The sequence below is a fragment of the Musca domestica genome, unplaced genomic scaffold (assembly GCF_030504385.1).
Source record: "Musca domestica strain aabys unplaced genomic scaffold, Musca_domestica.polishedcontigs.V.1.1 5, whole genome shotgun sequence".
NCBI classification, from domain to species: Eukaryota; Metazoa; Arthropoda; class Insecta; order Diptera; family Muscidae; genus Musca; species Musca domestica.
This window is the reverse complement of record NW_026712346.1, coordinates 9,489,529-9,512,971: the sequence shown is the minus strand read 5'-3', so window position 1 is coordinate 9,512,971 and position 23,443 is coordinate 9,489,529. Positions and strand designations below refer to the sequence as shown.

Here is a 23,443-nt window from a genome sequence, read left to right as displayed (position 1 = left end):
GTCGAAACATGTATATATAATTAAAAGCGCAGCTGCATCAGCCACTGCATCGTCGCACATGTTTTTTTAAGTTTCCTATCAACAGAAAAAACCAATTGTTAAATAAAAAATTTTCTGCCACAAAATTCAAACAGAAGCACAAACCGAAGTTCAAACACAAAATGAACATCATCCGCTTCGTAGCATATGCTTACTCTTCAACGTCGACCGAATTATGATTTGTTCGAGCGTGTGTGGAGAAACGATATGCAATAAATCGCAGCAATAAATTTGCAAATCACACCAACAAATCGTTCGTCTATGGCCAGCTTAAGTCATCGGCTGGCTTCTTTGGAAATGAACAAAGGAGCCTAGGGCCAAAATCGAACAAGGTCAACCTAAAACTCCTTTGTTCATCTACGAAGAAGCCAGCCGATGACTTAAGCCAGCCAAATATGCGCTTTATGTATTTCCAGCCTAATACTTATGAACATAGTTAAAAAAAGTAAAAGTACGTTTACATACAAGATCCGTACCCGGATTAACTTCAATTATCATGACCAATCACAATAAATTAAAGGTATGTATTAAATGGTCGTATTCCTACAGCCGCCGGTCGCGGAAGCATAGCTGAGTGCTATCGGACGCGTCCACAGGTTGCGGATAGTGGGATATATCTATCGAGCAACCGCGAATTAAATAAGCAGTCGAATTTTTCTTCGACGGAATTATCGCGAATTATCACGCTGTTCCCACCGTATCAAATGCTGGAAAGCGGAAGAAAAAGAAGAAGAACCCCAACGGAAACAATGCCCCGGTGGTCCCAAAGGAGAATAAACCCTTTTCTCGTTTAACGATGAAGAGAGGACGGTCAAAGGAGGAACTGTATCCCGAGGCAAAGCAACCGTTAATGGGTAAACTTCCACCCGTAGTTGCAAGAAGGTACTTGTTAGACCAGTTCAGACAGCCTCTGTGGACACTAAGTCTGCTAAGGCCAAATCTGTTACCACCAACCCTCAACCTTCGAGCCAGAGAAAAAGAAAACATTCCCAAACCACCTACCCGGACAATCTCCGTGTAACGGTTATCGACCGAGCTGAGGCGGAAGGCAAAATCAGGCTAAAATTCGGCTGTGCTACCCTTTATATAGGAGTGAAAGTCATCTGCTGCGAAAACGAGGAGTCCAAAAACTTGCTCTCAACCGCAGTAGTGGGCTCTCAAGGCCTCTGTGATGGAAATTCCCTGTATGAAGGTATTTACAACATTGATGCCACCACCTTCGGTGGATCCGACACGCGTGCCCTGGTCCAGGAACCTTATATAGTCACAAATAGGTGACTGGGCTAGGGAATGAACGGTGCATCGCCTATGCCACCTCCAACGGAGAAAAGGTTAGAACGTGTATCGTTGCTAAAAAGAACTTAAATTTAATTTTAATTAAATTTTAATTAATTAATCATATTGAGTTGAAAAGTTTCAAACGAGTGTTCCTTTTCGGATCACCGGAAGATAACATTCCAGTTATCAGTAGAGGGATTGCATCAACAACCGCATAGGAACCCGAGAATGGCTCGAAGGCATGGAAGCTGAGATCTACTGGTAATATCCCAGTAGACTCCACCTTAGATGTGGACGAGTCCGTTAATTTTATAATAAAAATTCTGATTGGGCACCCGGCAAAGGTGCCAACCCGTCAGGTGCTCGAAAGACCTAGCCCAGCTCAGGAATACAAGCAGACGCTTTTATAATAGAGCCAACAAGACCAAACTGGGAGGCTATAAATCCATTGGATGCATAAAGCGGAATGATGCAATCTGTAATGACTAACTCTGGTCTAGAGACACTCAATCTGTTAGCCAGTTCACACTTTCCGAGCTGCTCCGATGCGGTAAATGAATGATTGGTAGATCGGTTTAGTCAGCATCATGGGGCAAAGGATGTAAGTCTGACTGAGAGGATTGTGGGATTGCACTCCTAAAATTTTGTGGGCTATAAACTCATACAAAATTTTCAAGTCACCGGGACCGGATGGCATTATTCCCGCCATGCTACATCATGCATCGACGGTAATAATACCATTCCTGGAAGTGATATTTAAGGCTTATCTGCGTCTCTCTCACATTCCATCACTGTGGAGGGAAGTTACAGCCACTTATATTCCCAAGTCTGGGAAAATAAGTCATGTACTTCCAAATGACTACAGACCTATCAGTCTCTCGTTCTTTCTATTGAAAACGCTGGAGAGACTAATAGACATTGAGATTAGATCTTTGATACCCTTGACCTCGTTGAGCACAGCTCAACATGCCTATATGAAAGGCAAATCTGTTGAATCAGCGCAACACGACGTCGTGGGTTATGTAGAGAGGGACATGAACAACTCGTGCTTCACTTTGGCAACCTTTCTCGACATCGAGGGAACCTTCAATAATGTTACACTCGAGGCAATTCATAGTTCCCTCACAAAACTTAGTATACCACCACTCCTGGTTGATTTGATTGATGATATGCTCAGCAGCAGAATCATCAACATCAGTAAAAGCCTTACATTCAGTAAAATCATTAATAAAGTCCAAAGAGTTGCATCGCTACTAATTACAGGCGTGTTTAGGACCACACGCCACTCCGCACTAGACACCCTACTCAACATAAAACCGTTAGGTTTATTTGTAGATGAACAAGCTGCTAGGTTTAATAGAATCAGTAGTTTTAATAGATTCAGTAGTTTAACCGAGTGTGTTTGACAAAACAATAGAGGTAGATTAATTTGCAAAATCTACCATGGCGCAATAACAAGGTGTTACAGCAAATTTTAGAAATCTGATGAAATGTCAAAATGTGTTTACAGTTTTTGTCTTTTTGATTTTTGTTTTTTGTCTTTTCTGTGATTTCAATTAGCTTGGAAGGGGGACCTTATTCATGGGCCTTGTACTCGACCTTTTTCTTTTTACAAATAAAAATTCTTTTCATATCTAAAATATTTACGTAAGAGGAGCGAATTATTTTTTACAAAAATAATAAAAAGTGAAATAATTTAAAAATCAATAACAACTAAAATTGGCACAAAAATAATAACTAAACTTGGCCCAAAAAAATTCTATGTCTTAAGGCACGGTAACACCGAGCAACAAATTTGAAATTCATACAAAATTGATTTGATCAGCACAATTGCTTCATCTAACTGTGGGAAACATCACTTAATTTGACCGATAGAAATATATAGAGTGTGAAAGAGAGACATAAGTAAAACGGAGTATAATTTATTTTTGAGGAATAAGTGCGTTACTAGAATCTATTTTTTTGGAATTTTTGTACGTTTGTATATACGCATGTTCATATACAAAACTAAATGTAGGGTAGTGAGTAGTGTTTGCGTGTGTTCTTTTCAATTATTTTAAAGTTGCTTATCATATATTCAAATTCAGTTGTAAAAAGATGCTTAAAAACTTTTATCAATTTGTGTCATATAATATATCTTTAATGATATATACACGGCACAATTACAGGAGGTAGAACAAAGCTACCCCCTAAATACATTTTTTTCTTTTGGTGCGCTTCATGGTATAATTATTACAGGTAACAGCAAGCCCCAGCTGATTTGACTCTATAGTAATACTAGTGTCAATCTCGATACGGCGTTTTGTTATTTAATTCCATTTCTTGATATACAATAGGTATACCCATATTTTTTGCCTAATAATATAAAAAATCGCCGTTGTACTTAACAAAACGCCTAAGGCGATGGTTCGGAAACTTTTTTGCGATAAAGGAACAGCGATACCACGTTAGATAATATATTCGTATATTTCATGTTTCCTAACATTGCAAAATATAGAATACTTTATGTATGTATACTGTTTGGTTTCAAAGGGGTTCAAAGGTCAAAAGGGGTGTTGCCTTTTCCGCGATTTTCTAGCGATTGCTTGAAGTGTTGAGAGATTAAGACCAATAGCGAACAACTATACATTGAGAGATTAGGACCAATTGCGAACAACTATACATTCAGGGGAATGATGTTAATGCATTCAAATTAAATATTTTAAGAAATATTCTTCTGCATTTTCAATTTAACAATCCAAATACCAAAAATGTATATTTTTGAAATTAAAATAATTTATTGAAAATTAATTATTTTGTTTACGTTTTTGGACACATAACTCTGACACTTGTATTACTTACAAAAACAAATTTGTATGTGGTTGTTGTTACGATTGTTGTACAACAACTCTTGCTATTACCTGTATTATTCTACCATGGGTGCGCTTATTATGTCAAAACGTATACACATATTGTGTATGTGTGTATATTGTTTTGAATAAAAAATACAATAATTTAAAATTATTTCAAATTCGGTGACAAAATAAATGAATATTTTCGACGTTAATGGGCAACACATTGTAAAATTTTGGAATACAATTATATTGTCCTAATATTATAGATTCAATCCAAAATTGCATTCTTGTTTCGCGCTTTTTCTCCAACATCAGAATTTTGTTAAAATATTAAAAATAAGCCAGAGCAACTGTTGCATATTTAAAAGTCTATTTGACACTATAAGACACCTGCACAGAGTTGCATTTTTTTAGTTTCTTTGAAGTTAAACAACCTTTTTTATTGGGCCATGGATATATATATATATATATATATATATATATATATATATATATATATATATATATATATATATATATATATATATATATATATATAGAAAATTATTTTGTAAAGAAATCTTGGCCTTCTATTAAGTATGGTGTTCTTTGTTAATTAATTCAAAAATATCAAATATTCATTTAGCATCATGTAACAAATGCATCGCTTTATATATGTATTGTCAACTTTTTAATTTTATATTAACCTGATTTTAAGGCAAAATGTAGCGACAACGTTTTTCAGCTGATATTTTATATTTGTTCTTGTTTGACCTTACAAAACATTTGCACGGTCAAATACATTAGTCTGTTCCAGAACTGAAAGAATGTAAAAGTTTTTACTTCGATAACCGATTTTCCCTTTATGACATCGAAGAAAATTTTAGATTCTTGCAGGTACTTGATTTTAGATTCTTGCAGGTACAGAGCAAATGTTTAGCCAAAAAACTAGGAAAATAATTGATCATAAGTTCATCACATTAAGGGCGCGCTGGTCAAATTTTTTGGTCTGTTCCAAAACTGCAAGAATCTAAATCTTTTTACTGGGATAACCGATTTTCTCTTTATGATATCGAAAAAATTGCAAAACTGGTGGATTCTTGCTGTTTCTGAAGCAAGGGATTTGTTTCCTCGTATATAATTGTGATTTCCCAAAATAACGGCTTTTGTATTTACCGTAAAATAATATTTGGTGGTCAGGTTGTACCAAAGAAATATTTGACATTTTTCGTCAAATATTTGTCTAATGTGACAGTACCTTTAGGAAAGCAAATTGTAGTTAAAGAATACATTTGGGAATTAAAAATTTTGTATCAAAATTTATTCAAATTTGTAAAAATTGTTGACATCGTATAAGAAAACATATAAAAATCTAATTATATTTGAAAAAACATTTTAATTTTTTTGACATATCAATGTTGCCAAGCGTTGATACATCTACCTGCATTCTTCTATCATGCAAATTGTATTAATTTAGCTTATTCATGGGGTAAAGAGTATGACCATCGATTAAGTGGTTGATATTTTCATGTTCCTCAAATGTTATGAATGGCAGGACCTATGATCATGCAATCATCTGCATAGGTTACTATCCCTATGCTGTCTGGAGGGCTGGGAATTCCGGTATGAGTATGGTGTGTGTTTGCATAGCAAAATGAAATGGAGAAAAAATAAAAACAAAAGTTAATTAATATTTTTCCCCACGGAGTAGTGGACTATATATTTTTTATGGAGTGGTTGTTCGTGGAACAAGATTACCTTCGTACAAAGGGTTTTTAGCAGTAGGACGTAATCCTATGCTTGATAGTACTCGTAGAGTCGGTAGAATGCTGTAAAGGCGGCAATTACAAACGTCACTCCTTCGGAGATGTCATTACCTTCGACATTTTGTACGAAGTACAAAGTCGTATTTAGAGGTAGTGGACATTACCTAAGGCGGAGAAAAATCACCCGTGTTACAAATATGTAATATTAATGTAATTTAATAAAACTTAAGTTTGAAACTAAACATTTCGCCGGCTTTTCCAACATTTCAAATTTTACGTTAAAGCTAGTTATTTCAATGTGAGCTCGTGCGGCACGATCGTGCCATGAATCGAGGGTCTGATCGTATTATAAAAATAATTGACAAAATAAAAAAAGTTTGTTTCAATTTTTCATGCGAGCTCATAGAGAACGGTCATGCAATGCCCGAAATGGAACCGATCGTATCATGAAAACTGAAAGAATGGGCTCGTAGAGCAAGACCGTGCAATGCCTCGTCAAGGTTCTGATCTGCTGAAGGTTGAACTCGTCGAGTTCTAACTCCGTAGGAGTGGCATATGATTTGAAATCGGCGTCGGACGAAAGTGCCGCTTTCTGCATTATATTTCGCTTCTCACATTCGGTTACATTTATGTGAATTATGGATCGGTGATTCAGCAACATAAATAATTATAGATGCATATCATCTGCTCTAATATTTGGCATCCAAAAGATGCCAGATGAACAATATGGGATGCCTCTTTGAAAATTAAGTACAAACGTATAGCCATTGTGCGGATTGAATTCATTTGCGTGACAAATAAAAAACAGGAACGTAGTCGATCCAGATGGTCGTTGACCAATATTTGCTTAGGAAGTATGAGGACGAAGTGTAGGCGATGGAATCTTTGCGTTTTCCTTGGGAAAACTGACCTATCCCTTAAAGAAAAAGTGTCCGTAGGGAAAGATGTGAGCAAAAATGACTCAAAGTCCCCAGTTTTTTCCCCAAAATAAGGAAAATCCCTAAACAGAAGGTTGTAGAGGGGTGTTTGGCATTGGGCCAGTAATGATCCAGCCGAAGACGGTGCTCTGTGCTATCAATGAACCTAGTACGTTGGTACGTGTCCCTGTAGTAGAATCTTCGGATAAAGATCTGCATCTAATAGTAGGTCAAGAGGACGAGAAGAAAAGGAATCAGGGTCGGAAAGGTGTCACGTTCAATGGAAATTGATGGAAAATTTTGTTCAATGGTCGGCAGAACCAGAAATAATATTGGTAGAAGTAGTAGGTAAAATTGCCTGATATGTATTTTTAACATTTGAAGTCGTGGAGACGATTGAGGCGTGGCCTCGCTGTGTAACAGCGTGTGATGCCGTTTATTGCATATAGTGCAGTTGTAAATGCTGTTGCATTTTAAAGTTTCTGTCCGTGAGACAAACAATTGAGACAACGGAAGTGTTTCTTAACTGTGCTGATTCTTTCAGGAACTGAAAGTCTAAGGAATTTATGACAAACTCTTAGATGATGCCTTTGTCGTGAACAAAGCACACATGATTTAGGCGAGGATGTACGAGGTAACCTTGAAAATGAGGAGCCCTTCGGGCCGTGAAGGAACTTGATGTATTCTTTGCACCATTCGTAGAAAGGGAACGTTTATCATTGTTTAGAGGTTCGACGTAATCGATGCCCTTAATGTCACGTAAGCAGGTCAGAGTTTGGATCCTTTCAGTAAGAAAGTGATCCAAATCTTTCAAGATTTTTTTGAGTACTTTTCTAGAGGCCGTTACAGAACAACCAAGTAACAGACATATTAACATAAAAATCAATTGATGACTGCAACATATCCACAAACATGTATTCTCCTTTAAACAAAATTTCAATGTCATCAGCAAATTCAACCGACATACAATTTTTATCATTAACATAAATCAGCAAATAATTAACATAAACGACACATAGCTTACTGATTAAATCGACTTGATTGATTTATCCTGTCGAATGTCTTTTCCAAATCAAATAATAATAGCACTGACTAAATTTCTAATATGTCAGAAAATATATTGTGCTACAGTTTAGTTGGCAACCCTGTTGTGATTAGTGTCAAAAATTGTGGTGCTCCGTGCTTTTGAAAAAATTATTAATTATATATTTTATTAAATTAATTAATCTGATAATAAAGTGTCTAAGACACGTTATTACATCTTACCTTTATAGTCCACTTTTGTTATCCCTTACTTTAGGTAAAGTAAACGATAAAGTTCACATTATCGGGTTTTCATTATGATATCTTTCGTTAAAATAAATGATTTTTTACAGAGATATGGCAAGGTTTTTGTAAAAGTAACTGGTAGTCGCTGTGTCGCTTTATTTTAGTTTAAAAATAATAAACAAAACGAATTTGTAATTTCGTAAAATAAATCTAAAATTCAGTTCTTCAATATTAAATAAACGATTAGCGTTATGCATCTTTTTATTTAAATAAATTTTGCTGTTATTGCCATATTATCAATAAAAAATATGGCAACATGAATTCAGTAAACTTTGTGTTAAAAGATAAAGGGAAGATGGTCTGACATTTTGCTTATCGGACAGTCCATACTTAAATGAAACTTGTAATGTGTCCAACAACATCACTTTTTTATCTATGGGCAAGATGTAATAACCCGCCATAGTGATAATTGGTGAAGCGTTTTTAAATCTTTTTTGTGTTTAAACTAATTATCAATTTTCAAATTGTGTAGTTTTACATTCTCTTCTTTATCCTTTTCTTTTTTTACGACATTAGCTAATTAGTTGTTTTAACATATCTTCTTGTTTTGTCTGTCATATCAAAAGAGTTGCCAACATTTAAAAAAAAAATAAATAAAAAAATTCCAGCTACAAATCTAATCTTCAAAAATATAGTTGCATCTTGTATACTAAAAAAGAAATAATTATAATTTAAATAAATAAAATGTCGTGCCCTTTTGAATTGTGTAATATTGTTGCAGATTATGAAATGTGTGTTACTTGTTGGTTTTATCTTAATCAATGGCATGCAAAATGTAGTAGATTTTTATATGTTTTCTTATACTACGTCATTCGGAGGCTATTATAATTCGCGTTTTTCAACAATTTTTACAAATTTAAATAATTTTCAATTTCAAAATTGGTTTGAAAAGTAGAATTCAGCAGCTGTGTCGACGCGTCTACCTATATTCTTCTACCATGAGAAGCATTGACTCACAAAGCCTTTGCAATGGTATAATGCAAGCCAAACACGAAACAACTGGTTGTAAAACTTGGAGAGTACTCAAATTATGTGTTTCGGTCACAAACGATACAACTTAGTGTACAGCCTGTAGCGTGTGTGGCTTGCATAAGGCTAACAGTAAAAAAGGACACAACAATTTTATTGAGGAACGGATTATTACGGGGAAGTATGTTGCTTCCTCGAATTCTCTAATTGCAACAGAAATGCAACTCAACTTCAAAAGATTGCAGTTTCCAGCATGCTTCACATTTGCTATAAAATTAATCAATCCCAAGGACAAACCATTCGTGTATGCGGACTAAATTTGGCATGTTCCTTCTTTTCTCATGGTCAGCTTTTCCTGACATATTCACGCGTTGGTAGACCGAGGTATTTGTTTGTGTACGAATAAATGTATTACAATAATTACGTTTTATATATTTTTGAATTTGGCTTTTTTAACCAACCAATATTTGTATATAAAATTTGCAATGTATATAAAATCAAAAGGGTTAGCGAAACTCACCGGGCTTAGCTAGTGTTAATATAAAAGCTACAATTAAAGAAACGAATGACAAATAAAGGTTTGAAAAATCCAAAAATGTGGTTTCAAAATTCTATTCCACAGACCTTTCCAAAAATGTTCATACTGCCTTAGCGGTTTAAATCAGTTAACATTGGTAACTATGTTGTTATAATATCATTACAACAAAGGTATTTTCACAGGGTTGTACTATTTTTACTCTGTCTTGTCCTATCATTATACTTCTATGTCTTTGATAAAGGATGACCTCGAAACAAAGTCCACCAAATTTTTATATACTCCACCATTTTACGGGGGTATATTAACTCATGTCAGAACCAACAAAGTATATATATTCTTTATCAGCGTAAATTTATAACTCGATTTAGCCATGGCCGTCTGTAATAACGCTATCTTTCGAACGAATTGAGATAAAAGGCTAAAATTTTGCACACATGTATATTTTGCCAGTAGGCTATGTTCGTAAATATCGTAAACGTGTCATGTCGGTCAACGTTTTCATATAGCACGCATATAACGGTACCTCCTAATATTTGGTATTTTGATGATTTTAGCGACATTATTTACCGGAAGTGTTTTCGTATTTATAGTTCGTAATAGGTACTTCAGTCTATGTAAATAAATTGCGTATGCATGTCCACGTCTTCCTACATCCCTCATATAACGATACTCCCGGTATTCGGTATTTTGATGGTTTTAGCGACACTTTTTAGCGTAATTGTTTCAAATTTCGTAGTTGAAGTTCGTACCTCTGACAAAAAAAATATGCAGGTTCATAAGGGCACCTCCTAATATTCAGTATTGTGATGATTTTAGCGACACTTTGTTTCAAATTTTGGTATTTGAATTTCGTAATAGATACTACAGCCTATAACAGAAAATTACTTATGAAAGACCATGTCTTCGTGGAACCTCTAAAAAGGAAAGAACAACCACAATATGCAAACTAACAAGAGTATCGAAATAACAAAACCTATTGCATGTTAGAAAACTGAACAAAACGTCAATAAGTGCAGACGTTGGGGTGGAAACCATGCTGCAAACTGTACAGGATACAGATAAAAATTCTACCATGACCATCAGAAAGCCTGCATGCTACGAAGTTGAAAAAATTCAAAATTTGTTAAAAAAAAACCGGCTAATTTCCAACTTAGGAAATGCAATACTCATGTTCTTATACCTTGAAAAATGACTCACCAAAAAAAACCTCTATTGACAGACCTATCGTCATCATGAAATCCTTCATGATGAGAAATCAATGCTAATACAAGTCATTAAAAATTTTAATAAATTTGGGTTTAATCCGCAACAATTCCTTCTTAATTCAAAGCGCCTCGTCAAGGCCCCTGACTGGTTCTTTTTGTGATGTTTATTTTGATATCTCGCAGGACAGATAATAAACTCTTATTTTCCTCAGGATGAGATTTTACATATACGCGCAATATTAATATTCGGAGAAAACGATAGACTGCATATACATTCTGACACGATTTCTATCATATAGAAACTTGTTCATATTTGTTTTATATATTATATTTAGCTCTTATTTGGGCAAGTGCACGCTTTTCATCGTCTATTGTTATTATTCTACAACTCGCAGTACGCATAAATGAAAGCAGTTATCTAGCCATCAGGTCATGAATTGTCCCAAAAACTTCTATACATGACTACTCTAACATTACTTATAACCTTCTTAACCTTAAATATCTTAATTAAAATTAAACAATAGACAAATTAATAACAAGAGATAAGCAAAAATAATAATGAATTGAATAGTTAGACAAATCGTTTATGCAAGGATAATACAAAAACAAAATACCACAAGAAAAACCATGAATACTTTTAAACAATATTTTGATTGAAGTTAGCATATAATTTACGCTTACACCTTTTCAATTATGAGGAATAAAGCCTTTTAAAATGTGTTCACAGCTTGTTGAAAATGAGAGCAACTCTTACATAGAAGGATTTTTCCATTTGTGGGCTCTTCACAGATCTAGAAAACTCAAGAAGTTCCAAAAAGGAGAAGCTGTCGGCATTTTAAAATTTTTGTAGAATAACAACATTGAACTATAATTCACAAAACAATCAAACGAACAACCAAGAAACTCTTTTACAGAAGGTCACGACGTTTAACGCAAAGAAAACATATCGCATTCTATTTTGGTTATAGTTTCAACTTATGAAAAACAAAACCATTATACAATATGAAAAGTGCGGCATAACCAAAGCATACTCCAACTGAATTCTAATTTTCTTAGGCAAAACTATATCCAAACAGTACAACTTCTTTAAAATAAAAAAAATCACATGCTCTTCAAACACAAACCCAGAATCATGAAAAAATCAAGACATTTCATCGAGCTTACGACATTTATAGGCGTCACATAAATGGAAATGTTTATTGTTTCTTCCTGCATGTTCCCAAAAAAAAAAAAAAATAACTTTATTTTTTTGAGTACTTTTCTAGAGGCCGTTACAGAACAACCAAGTAACAGACATATTAACATAAAAATCAAAATTTCAATGTCATCAGCAAATTCAACCGACATACAATTTTTATCATTAACATAAATCAGCAAATAATTAACATAAACGACACATAGCTTACTGATTAAATCGACTTGATTGATTTATCCTGTCGAATGTCTTTTCCAAATCAAATAATAATAGCACTGACTAAATTTCTAATATGTCAGAAAATATATTGTGCTACAGTTTAGTTGGCAACCCTGTTGTGATTAGTGTCAAAAATTGTGGTGCTCCGTGCTTTTGAAAAAATTATTAATTATATATTTTATTAAATTAATTAATCTGATAAAAAAGTGTCTAAGACACGTTATTACATCTTACCTTTATAGTCCACTTTTGTTATCCCTTACTTTAGGTAAAGTAAACGATAAAGTTCACATTATCGGGTTTTCATTATGATATCTTTCGTTAAAATAAATGATTTTTTACAGAGATATGGCAAGGTTTTTGTAAAAGTAACTGGTAGTCGCTGTGTCGCTTTATTTTAGTTTAAAAATAATAAACCAGTCGCTATTCAACTTTTGTTGACGATAGACTTTTTCGCGCCGGTCGCAACCAAGACTTTTTTTGCTTTGTCTTTTGTTTACTCACACATACACACACACTGCAGTAACATTTTCATACAAAACAAATCGTTTTTTGGTTTCTTTTTATATTATTGAAACAATTTCTTTTTCTGAAGAAAAGTGTTTTTCCAACTCACCGGATGGATGACGAGGACCCACCTCCTCGTTTTTTGCCGAGGAGGAAATATGAGGCTGGAAGTAACCCGGACAGCAAGAAGTTTAAAAATCTTCAAACACCAACAACAATAAAAAACAAAATGGTTTTTGTTTCGGAAACGAGTTCACCAACACCAACAACATCTACAGCTGCACAAGTTACTGAAGACACCAGTCATCAAAACAATGATACAAATGAAATTATTTCTAAAAATACTAATAACCCCACTACCAATTATCCCAATACCATTATTTCCAACACAAATAGTTCCAATCCCAATAATCCAAACAATAGCGCCAACACCGATAAATCCATCATTTCACAATCCATTCATCCCAACAACTCACACTCCAACCATCCCACTCCCATAGCGGCCACAACTAACACCAATCAAGAAGATTTTCACAACTACAAAACATATCAAAATACACAGATTCTCTACAACAAACTGCATCCTGGTCCTTTTTATGTATTAGTTAAGACTGATGAACCCATCAGCTCAAAGAGGAAAAATTCTGAGCTTCATTTATATGCAAAGCTAACTAATGCAAACATAAATTATCATTTTGTTTCAAAAAACATAGCATACAAGACTTTCCGTTTAACTTTCAACAACAGCGATTCAGCGAATAGTTTTGTTTTGGATTCGAAAGTAAAGCAAATTGGCCTTAATGCATTTATACCGGATACATTTGTGCAAAAATTTTATGTTGTAAAATCGGTACCTACTTTTTTCAGCGGCAAAATGATCATAGATCAAATCAATAACAGCGATAATGATTTTAAAGCGGTGTCTGTATACCGATTCAATTATAAGAACGAAAATGGACAATACGTCCCATCACAAACAATTAAAATAGGAATTGTAGCGAACTTCATGGTAAAACAAATACGAATGTTCAATTGTTTAGCTGAATGTGAATTGTATACCCCACCTACACGTCTTTGCAAAAACTGCGGCCGTCTGGGCCACATTGCAATTAGATGTCGATCATATAAAAGATGTCTTCACTGTGGAAGGAAGATAGATTGTCCTAATAATTGTGGCGAATTAAAATGCGACTTTTGTCTCTCAACCACTAAATGCAATAACTTCTGTTCTATGCCCAGATGTATTTTATGTAACGACGATAAACATAATGCCATGGAATCAAAAAAATGTCCCAAGTACACCGAGGAAAAAAATATTAGGGAGGCCATGGCTATCTCAAATTTGTCCAGAAATGAAATTATTCGCAAAAGCAAGCCCAATTATTATGCAATTTTTGATGACCCACAATATGAGAACGATTTTCCTTTGATTTCTACAATGACTAAGCCTGTACGCAAATCACTGGATGAGGAGCTAAATCGGAAATTAACAAAAACTAAATATAGTAAAGTGGTATCTTCGGTTCCGAAACGGATCCACGTAACAGGAGACGAAGAAAATATAACTCCCAGCAAACCATCATATGATTTTAGAAATTTTTCTAAAGTTACGGAATATGAAAAAATGATATCATCTTTTACAAATCAAATGGCAATTATTTTATCAGAGGCCAATTGCAGTGAAGGATTAGACATGTTAAACTGTTTTGCAAGTGCACTAAAGATAGCTTCAGAAGGAAACTCTGAAGTTCCCCCAAATAAAAACAATGAAAATTTTGCAGTACAACATTCAAAGTCTTAGTAAAAACAAAAACTATCTCGAATTATACATAAATAATTTATCAGTGGACATCTGTATACTAAATGAAATTTTTAATGTCAACGAAAAAAATAACAACTCTTTCCTAAGGAATTACAATTTGATTTGCAAAAAACGAAGCGATAATTATGGTGGTGTAGCCTTTTTACATAAGAACAATATTTTTATGAAACAAATCTCTTTCAATACGGATTTGGACATTTTGGTCTGTGAAACCACTAATCTATGCCCCAATTTCACCTTCGTATCAGTATATTTTCCTCATTCTGTTAAATCCAATCATTTAAAGAGAGAATTATCTAAACTTTTTACACTGCTTGAAGGAAAACCAAACGTGTTCATAGCTGGAGATTTTAATGCAAGATGCAGAGATTACGGAGATATCTTTGACACTGTTCGTGGTTCGACTGTGAAAACTTTGTTTGATGGTTCAATATTCCGATGCATTAATGATGGTTCTGCAACTTTCAAGAAAAATTTGTATGACAATTCTCCTGGTTCTGTCCTGGATCTCACTTTTACTAACTCGGCATACCATTTTACATGGAAGGTGCAAAACATTACTATCGGTGGTAGTCATCATAAGCCAATACTACTAGATATTAGTAATATTAAACATAAAGAAAAAACCTTTCTTGCAAAAAAACACCTTTTGAATAATATATGCAATCTTCATATAGGAACGGATATGCATACAATACAATCAGAGTTAAGTCATCAAGTAAAGAATTCTACTTTTGCTATTGGACCGAAAACAAAATTCAATTCATGGTGGAACGAGGATCTAAAAAGATTACTTCGTCTCAAAGATGCCGCTGAGAAAAAGTTCGAAAGCTATAAAAATACTGAAAATGCCTTAAATGCTATAGAAGCTAAAAATAATTTCAGAAATGCCGTTAAAAAAGCCAAAGCCCTTGCACAAGTTTCCAAAATCAATGAGTTAAACACCATCTCAAACTCAAAGTCTCTTTTCCGCTACATCAAGGGATGTAAGTCCTTTTTTGAAAATCAAACTCATTCAAAGTGGTGTTCCGACAACAATATCGTCTTTCTACAACATTTGAAGGACCAAGTTCCAAATAACAATCAAAATATTTTCAATGACGAATACTTAAAAAAATCCGATGTTTTTTCATTTGCAGAGCTACAAAAAGTTCTTGATATGAAGAAGAAGCCATCTGCAGCTGGCCTGGATGGCATAACATATGAAATGGTAAATAATCTTTCCATACAATCCAAACACCATCTTTTAGTCGCATATAATAAATTATGGAGAAACTGCAATTATCTTGATGAATGGAGAGAAATCAAAATTGTGCCCATTCCCAAAAAAGACAAAGATCTGGATATTCCAACTAATTTCAGGCCAATTGCCTTGATTTCTGTTTTTGCAAAAATAATAAATCTAATGGTAAAGCAACGCCTAAATCTCTATATTGATGATAACAAATTGCTTCCACATAGATCATATGCCTATAGGAAACACGTATCTACATCAACATGCATCAACGACATTCTTCACACAATAAACTTTCACAAGGAAAGAAATGAGAAAGTTGTTATACTATCAATGGATGTATCTAAGGCCTATGAATGTGTAGACATCAGCTGTCTACGAATGATCTTGCAACAATTGGATATTCCCGAGCAAATCAGAACTTGGATCCTAAACTTTCTATGCAAAAGAACACTCAGAATGGGAAACTCCCTGCTAAATATTTACAATGGCATTCCTCAAGGAAGTTGTTTAAGCCCAACTCTGTTTAATTTATACACACTAGGCCTGCATGGTATTTCAGATGGGAACACTAATCTTTTTCAATACGCTGATGACTTCATTCTATTAGTTCACGACTTCGACTTTGATCTGGCAAATAGAATTTTACAAAAAAAAGCAAGTAATTTCGTCAACTTACTTATGAAATTAAACCTTAGCGTCAATATAGAAAAAACAGCTGTTATGTATGTTGCCAAAGGAGGCCGTAAGAAACCTCATGTCATGATCAATGGAAACCAGGTTAAAGTTGTAACATCCATAAAATTTTTGGGTAGACACATTAAAAACAGTCTGTCCTTGAAAGAACATTACGATGAGGTGATACTATCTTGCAAAAACACTTTAAACGCTCTAAAGATGGTAACTGGCCCAAAGAAAGGATTACATCCAGCAAAAGCAGTAAATTTAAGTAAATCTCTGATTTTTTCCAAGACAGAATATGCAATATCATCAATGGCTCACAGACCAGCATACATAAATAAAAAATTAACTTCTTTTCAAAATCAACTTTTAAGAAGAAACTTGGGACTGGTGCCATCAACGCCAAATCATGTTGTATGTGCTCTCGCTGGTATTCTTCCAACGGATTTAAGAGCCCAACAGCTTGCGGCTAAAGAGTTGTTAAGATTAAAAATTTATAATCTTTCTCTATATGATTACTTCACAACGAACTCATCTCAGAAAACGAGCATTGGATACGTCTACAACAATTTCAAAAACATATTTGATAAAACAAGAATTGGTTACAACGTAAAATCGTCAAAAATTGAGACAAAACTAAACATTTTTAATTTCTCAAAAAATGATGTTGCTTCTGAGTGCATACAATCTCATTTTCGCAAAATGTTTAACGAGCTAAAATCTCAAGGGGTTTCCATTTGGGCAACAGATGCCTCGGTAACAAATAATAACACAGGATGCGCTGTCTGTAACATATCCTCAAGTCAGAACTTCTTATTTAAAATCGAAGAAAAGTTATCTTCTCTAGCTGGAGAACTACGAGCTATAGAAAAAGCTATAGATATAATAATTGAAGACGGAATCAGCATGGCTGCGATCTTCACAGACAGTAAAAATGCGTGTCTTCTTTTACAAGATAACTCCTCCAACAATTACACCACATACAACATAATACAAAAAATTAATAACTCATCTATATGCAAAGTGACTTTTATTTGGGTTCCATCACATGTTGGAATTTCCTTAAATGAAACTGCCGATTTCTATGCAAAACAAGCTACGGAAGCTGGATGTGTTATACCATATGAACTCTCGGTCACAGATGCAATCCAAAAGATTGAAGCAAATCTCTGGAACGATTTTGTTGAACGTTTCAAAGAAACTTCTCTGCACAAAGGATCTTATTTCTTCCGCTTCTTCCCAAATCCTCCCAAACAACCATGGTATAAAAACTCTAGCATGAAACCTGAAAACATAAAAATCATTAATAGACTTTTTACTGGACATACATATACCAAAAAATATTTTCACCGTGTTGGTATTTCCAACTCCAGTTTATGCGAGACCTGCAATGTGATCGAGGATGAAAATCACATTATCTTCCACTGCAAGAAATTTAATAGAGAAAGAAATGAACACAACCTTTTTAAAACACACAATAACTTACCGGATGTCCTCATGGCCAAAGATTTTCAACTCATAGATGATCTCCTGAATTTCATTAGCAAATGTAAAATTGTTTTATGAAATCAATTAATCTTTTTATCCTGTCAAAATCAAAATATTGCTTTTCTTGTTTTGTTTTGCTACACTCCTTTCAAAAAAAAAAAAAAAAAAAAAAAAACAAAAGCTTTGTTTATACGTATATTCATGTATACTTAGATGCACTAACACATATGTATCCTCATGTAAAAAGAAGAGAAATAAAGAGAGTACTTTTATATGGTTTCAAGTAACCAACAACTAGCACTGGTGAATGAACACTTCGTGTTCCACCAACACACTTGACAACGTATGAAGTACAAAAAAAAAAAAAAAAAAAAAAAAAAAAAAAAATAATAATAAACAAAACGAATTTGTAATTTCGTAAAATAAATCTAAAATTCAGTTCTTCAATATTAAATAAACGATTAGCGTTATGCATCTTTTTATTTAAATAAATTTTGCTGTTATTGCCATATTATCAATAAAAAATGTGGCAACATGAATTCAGTAAACTTTGTGTTAAAAGATAAAGGGAAGATGGTCTGACATTTTGCTTATCGGACAGTCCATACTTAAATGAAACTTGTCATGTGTCCAACAACATCACTTTTTTATCTATGGGCAAGATGTAATAACCCGCCATAGTGATAATTGGTGAAGCGTTTTTAAATCTTTTTTGTGTTTAAACTAATTATCAATTTTCAAATTGTGTAGTTTTACATTATCCTCTTTATCCTTTTCTTTTTTTACAACATTAGCTAATTAGTTGTTGTAACATATCTTCTTGTTTTGTCTGTCATATCAAAAGAGTTGCCAACATTTAAAAAAAATAAATAAAAAATTCCAGCTACAAATCTAATCTTCAAAAATATAGTTGCATCTTGTATATTAAAAAAGAAATAATTATAATTTAAATAAATAAAATGTCGTGCCCTTTTGAATTGTGTAATATTGTTGCAGATTATGAAATGTGTGTTACTTGTTGGTTTTGTCTTAATCAATGGCATGCAAAATGTGTTAGGGTTAACGCAAAAGTCGTAGACACAATTAGAAATAATGTTGGTGTTCGTTGGTGTTATGTGCAATGTAGGAAACTCTCTGCAGATTTTTACAATTTTGTAAAGGATTTACAGTCGGAATTGACATCGTTGAAAAAAGATTTGCCTCACTATTACTCCGATTTGAGAATGTCTCTACCTTGTTTGAGAAATACCAAGAATTAGATGAGTTTGTGTCGTCACCGTCAGTTTCTGGTCCGATAATTTAGCTCATTTGCCTCTTAGCCCAGATTCGGTGCCAAAAAACTAAATGACTCATTTTCTATTTGCTATCAGAATGAAATACAAAATTAATCAGTTTATATACTGACAGCATTGACTTCTATTATAATGTATTGGTTTTCTCCGAAACTTCGTTAAAAACATCTATATTAAATAGTGACAATTTATGTTCAAAATATCAAATTTTTAGAAAAAATCGTGTTTGTAAAAAATGTGGTGGCGTCCTTATTGCAGTTGATACCAAATATACCACTAATTTAATTGATCTAAATGATTTTCTTGATATAGAATTTGTTGGTGTTTCCATTGAATAGGCAAATCTAAATTGTTTATAACTTGCTCTTATATCCCACCTTCATCTTCACTTGACATTTATAATCAGCATTTATCAGCAATAAATTTAATGTCTGAAAAAATGAAAGATTCCGATCGCATCCTGATTCTTGGTGATTTTAATATGCCTTCCATTAGGTGGCTTCCAATGCCAGATTCTGAAGCTTTGATTCCTTTGCCATCCGAAATGAACAGTACCCAGTACACATTTGAAGTTATAAATAGTTTTTGTGACTTAAATATTTTTATTTTAAATAAAAAGTGTGAAATATTCCCACGACAAAATTCTTGATTTGGCGTTTGTAAATATAACACAGCATTTTGATATATTCAGAATTCCTCCAATATGCACTCCTGAAGATATGTACCATCCAACTTTATATATCTCCATGACTCACAGTTATGAAATTGAAGAAAGTCAGTCTGCCTCATTTAAAACTGTCCTTAATTACAAAAAAAAAAATAATTTTCGAAAACTTAATACCCTCATTTCCTCCGTAAATTGGGCTTCTGAGTGGCTGTGTAAAAGCCATAAAGAGCTAGAATATGTAATTGATAAATTTTATGATATTTTAAAAAGATTTAAACTGGAATGTGTTCCAACAACTAGAGTAAAAAATTAAAATAAATATCCATGGATAACCCCTGAGTCATCAAGTTTAAAAAATTCTAATAATAATCTGTTTCGTAAATATAAAAAATCAGGCTTAGCAATAGACTATTCTAATTACTCTATTGCTAGATCTAAATATACTTTAGAGTCTCATAGATTGTATAATCTTCCTTTAACTATATTGCTTAATTATTCACTTAAATTTGGTAACTTTCCTACTTTCTGGAAAAAATCTTATATTATACCTTTACATAAGTCTGGTAGTCTTACTAATGTCTCAAGTTATAGAAGAATTGCAAAATTAAGTGCCATTCCCAAATTGTTCGAAAAATTAATTACTGCAGTAATTTCACTGAAAATTAAATCTATGTTGACTTGACTTCTAGATTCTGGAACACAACTCAGATTTACCACTTTTGTGAATAGGTAACTTTGCACAGCACAGTCTCTCTCAACATAGTATTTACAACATGAAACGAAAAATCATCATAAGCCCCCAGGAATGCAAGGCCAGTTTCCACATCGTGCTAGAGTAATAAGATACTAATTTTTCACATTTTTACAGCTTTATAATCACAGTATCAATTGACGTATTTCTAGTATAAAATAAATATAGTACAAGTAAATTACACTAGAGCCCCGACTTGCGTCGTCCCGATTTGCGTCGCTTTTCAAAAACCAGAAAATTCGATTTGCGTCTTTTCAATTTCAAGTTGTGTCGGCCTGAGCTACCTGTGGATTATTATTTTTTTGCATTTGCAGTGCCTGATTTACCACCTGTACGTTAACAAATTTTCAAATTGCGTGAAATAAGGGGAATTCCTTTTCTTTATGGTGCTATATGTACATACATATGTAAATGAATTTAATATTTGTTATGTTTTTTCTTAATTTATTGTTTTGTTATTTCTTTGTCTTCTTCTATCTTCTTCTTCTATATATATATAAATCAATTGTTGTTCGTTGGTAATGGAGTCAGTTGAGAACGGCTGAGCCGATTTTCATAATTTTTTGTACAAACGTTCGTCAGACCCCGAGTTAGGTTTTTAAAGAACAAAATATTTACCACGCCTACTTTTACGTCCACTATTTCGATTTATCTATAATCCTTATATTTGCCAAATAATGAAGAGGTTTTAAAATTTTTACAGGACATACTGTAGACTTTGCTCCAATCGTAAGTATTTATTTGGGGGCTGAAGAACTGACCACGCCTACTTTTTAATCTATATATAAACCAATTATTGTTCATTGGTAGTTGAATCAGTTGAGACCGGCTGGAACTATTTGGATATTTTTTTTAATGTTCGTCCTACCCGATTTAGGTTTTTATGCAAAGAAAAAGTGATCACGCCCAATTTTGCGCCAATTTTTTGAATTATCGAAAACCCTAATATTTGCCAAAATCATGAAGATATTTGTTCCACAGTTAGTATACGTCATCTTGACTCTCCCCATCCCCAACCCTAGGTATCTGTTTGGGGTCAGTTATTTATAATTACAGTGGAAACGTTGTCATGAAAGAAAATTTTGAGAAAAATCGCGGAACTGAAAATATTGACTGTTCTATTATGATATGGAATTTTGTGTAGAATTGATTCAGAATTCCTTTTGGAATTGAAAATTCTTATTGAAAAAAACCGAAAAAATTGAGAAAGTTTGCATATTTTCTATACATGTTGTTATATGGTTGCCATACCCAAATTTTCAATTTTGATATGGAAATAATTCATCCAATGAGAACTCAAAATGCAAAATTCATTGGGACTCCAATCAGTGAAATACCGAATATAAAGAGGCACTGTGATATGCGGACTACCCAAAATAGTCGAGTGTATTGAAAATATAGTAAGAAAAGGATTCATATAGTCGGAAATTTCTTCCGAACCCTTAAAAGTAACCTTAAATCATAGGTAACGTTATACTTGCACTATGCGCTATCGTCAGTAATTACACTGCGCCGCAGACAATCTTGGGATTAGGTTTTTTTTCGGTTGGTAAATAAAAATCCCAAAAGAGCGGTTCCCGGATCTAACTTTTTAGAGTCCATTTTATATAGCTCAGGTTGGTCCACATTGTGATATAGCCCCTTTCAAATTCCTCAAATGTTGGTAATTTGAGATTTTAGAATGAAAAACAAATTCTTTCAAATAATTATAAGTAAGGAACCATGCTTCATTATAACTCTTATGTGGAGGTATCCGGTGATTTTAGCTATTACCAGGGTCTTGGTCACATTTTCAATTGATTTTGCCCTTATTTGGCATGTAGCTTCTGGAAGAAGTCCACTTCGCGGAAATTTTTCAATGTCAATGTTTCGCAGTAGGGCTCATATAAAAGTACCTCCTGATTTTACCTATTTCGAAGGTTATGATTATATTTTCGAATTGATTTGACTTAAACTGTGTGTTAAGGCTACTTTGGGGGTAGAGAACCATATTACATGGTCCTATTATAAACAGTTAATATATATGCTATATAATTTAGGTTTTTAACTCTCAAACTAAAACCTCTTACTGAAAAATAGGATGAAGTTTTTTGAAAGACATATTTATTTTTATTTAATCGAGTCATCATTTATACTAAAAATTGTTCCACTTATGTCAGCCAGATTTGTGAATTATTATGCTTTAACAAGTAAAAAAGCAGTAAGTTCGGCCGGGCCGAACTTTGAATACCCTCCACCATTTGGAACGAATTAGAACATTTTCAAAAAAATAAAATCCATTAAAAATTCTTTAAAAATCTTTAAAATATCTAATATAGGAAGGTGCCGACATATGAGGGGATATACGATATTGTGGACCTATAAAGACAAATCTATGTCTGCGTGTAAAGTACTCACAAGGAACACCTTGTGTGGATTTTCAGGGGAGTACCGTTATATGGGGGATATACGATATTGTGGACCTATATTGACAATTCCGTTTTAGTGGTAAAGTGCTCACAAAGAACTCCGTGTGTGGATTTTCAGACAATACGATTGGAAAATGTGGCTAAAATCATCAAAATACCGACTATCGCGGGGTACCATTATATGGGAGCTATACGTTATCGTTAACCTATATTGAGAATTCTCTCTCTGTGGATTTTCAGACAATTCCCATGAAAAATGTAGGTAAAATCATAAAAATACCGAATATCGGGGGGACAGTTATATGGGGGATGTACGATATCGTGG

At 33.6% G+C, this 23,443-nt stretch overlaps 1 protein-coding gene across 8 annotated transcripts; it reads left to right on the top strand.

Annotated features, from left to right (window-relative positions):
- The first annotated feature begins 12,678 nt into the window (after positions 1-12,678).
- Positions 12,679-18,402, top strand: LOC109613113 (conserved oligomeric Golgi complex subunit 8-like). Of its 8 annotated transcripts, XR_009343320.1 has the most exons (3): positions 12,681-13,556; positions 13,643-13,784; positions 18,214-18,402. XR_009343320.1 is itself a non-coding variant. In XM_020037635.2 (2 exons), exon 2 carries the CDS (start codon positions 13,650-13,652, stop codon positions 14,574-14,576), a length of 927 nt encoding a protein of 308 aa, XP_019893194.1. In that variant the 5' UTR covers positions 12,679-13,556; positions 13,643-13,649; the 3' UTR covers positions 14,577-18,402. The 8 variants fall into 8 exon arrangements, 7 of the variants coding, with proteins under 7 accessions (XP_019893194.1, XP_058984055.1, XP_058984054.1 ...); XM_020037635.2 differs by having other exon boundaries at positions 12,679-13,556; positions 13,643-18,402; XM_059128072.1 differs by lacking the exon at positions 13,643-13,784.
- Positions 18,403-23,443: the final 5,041 nt, after the last annotated feature.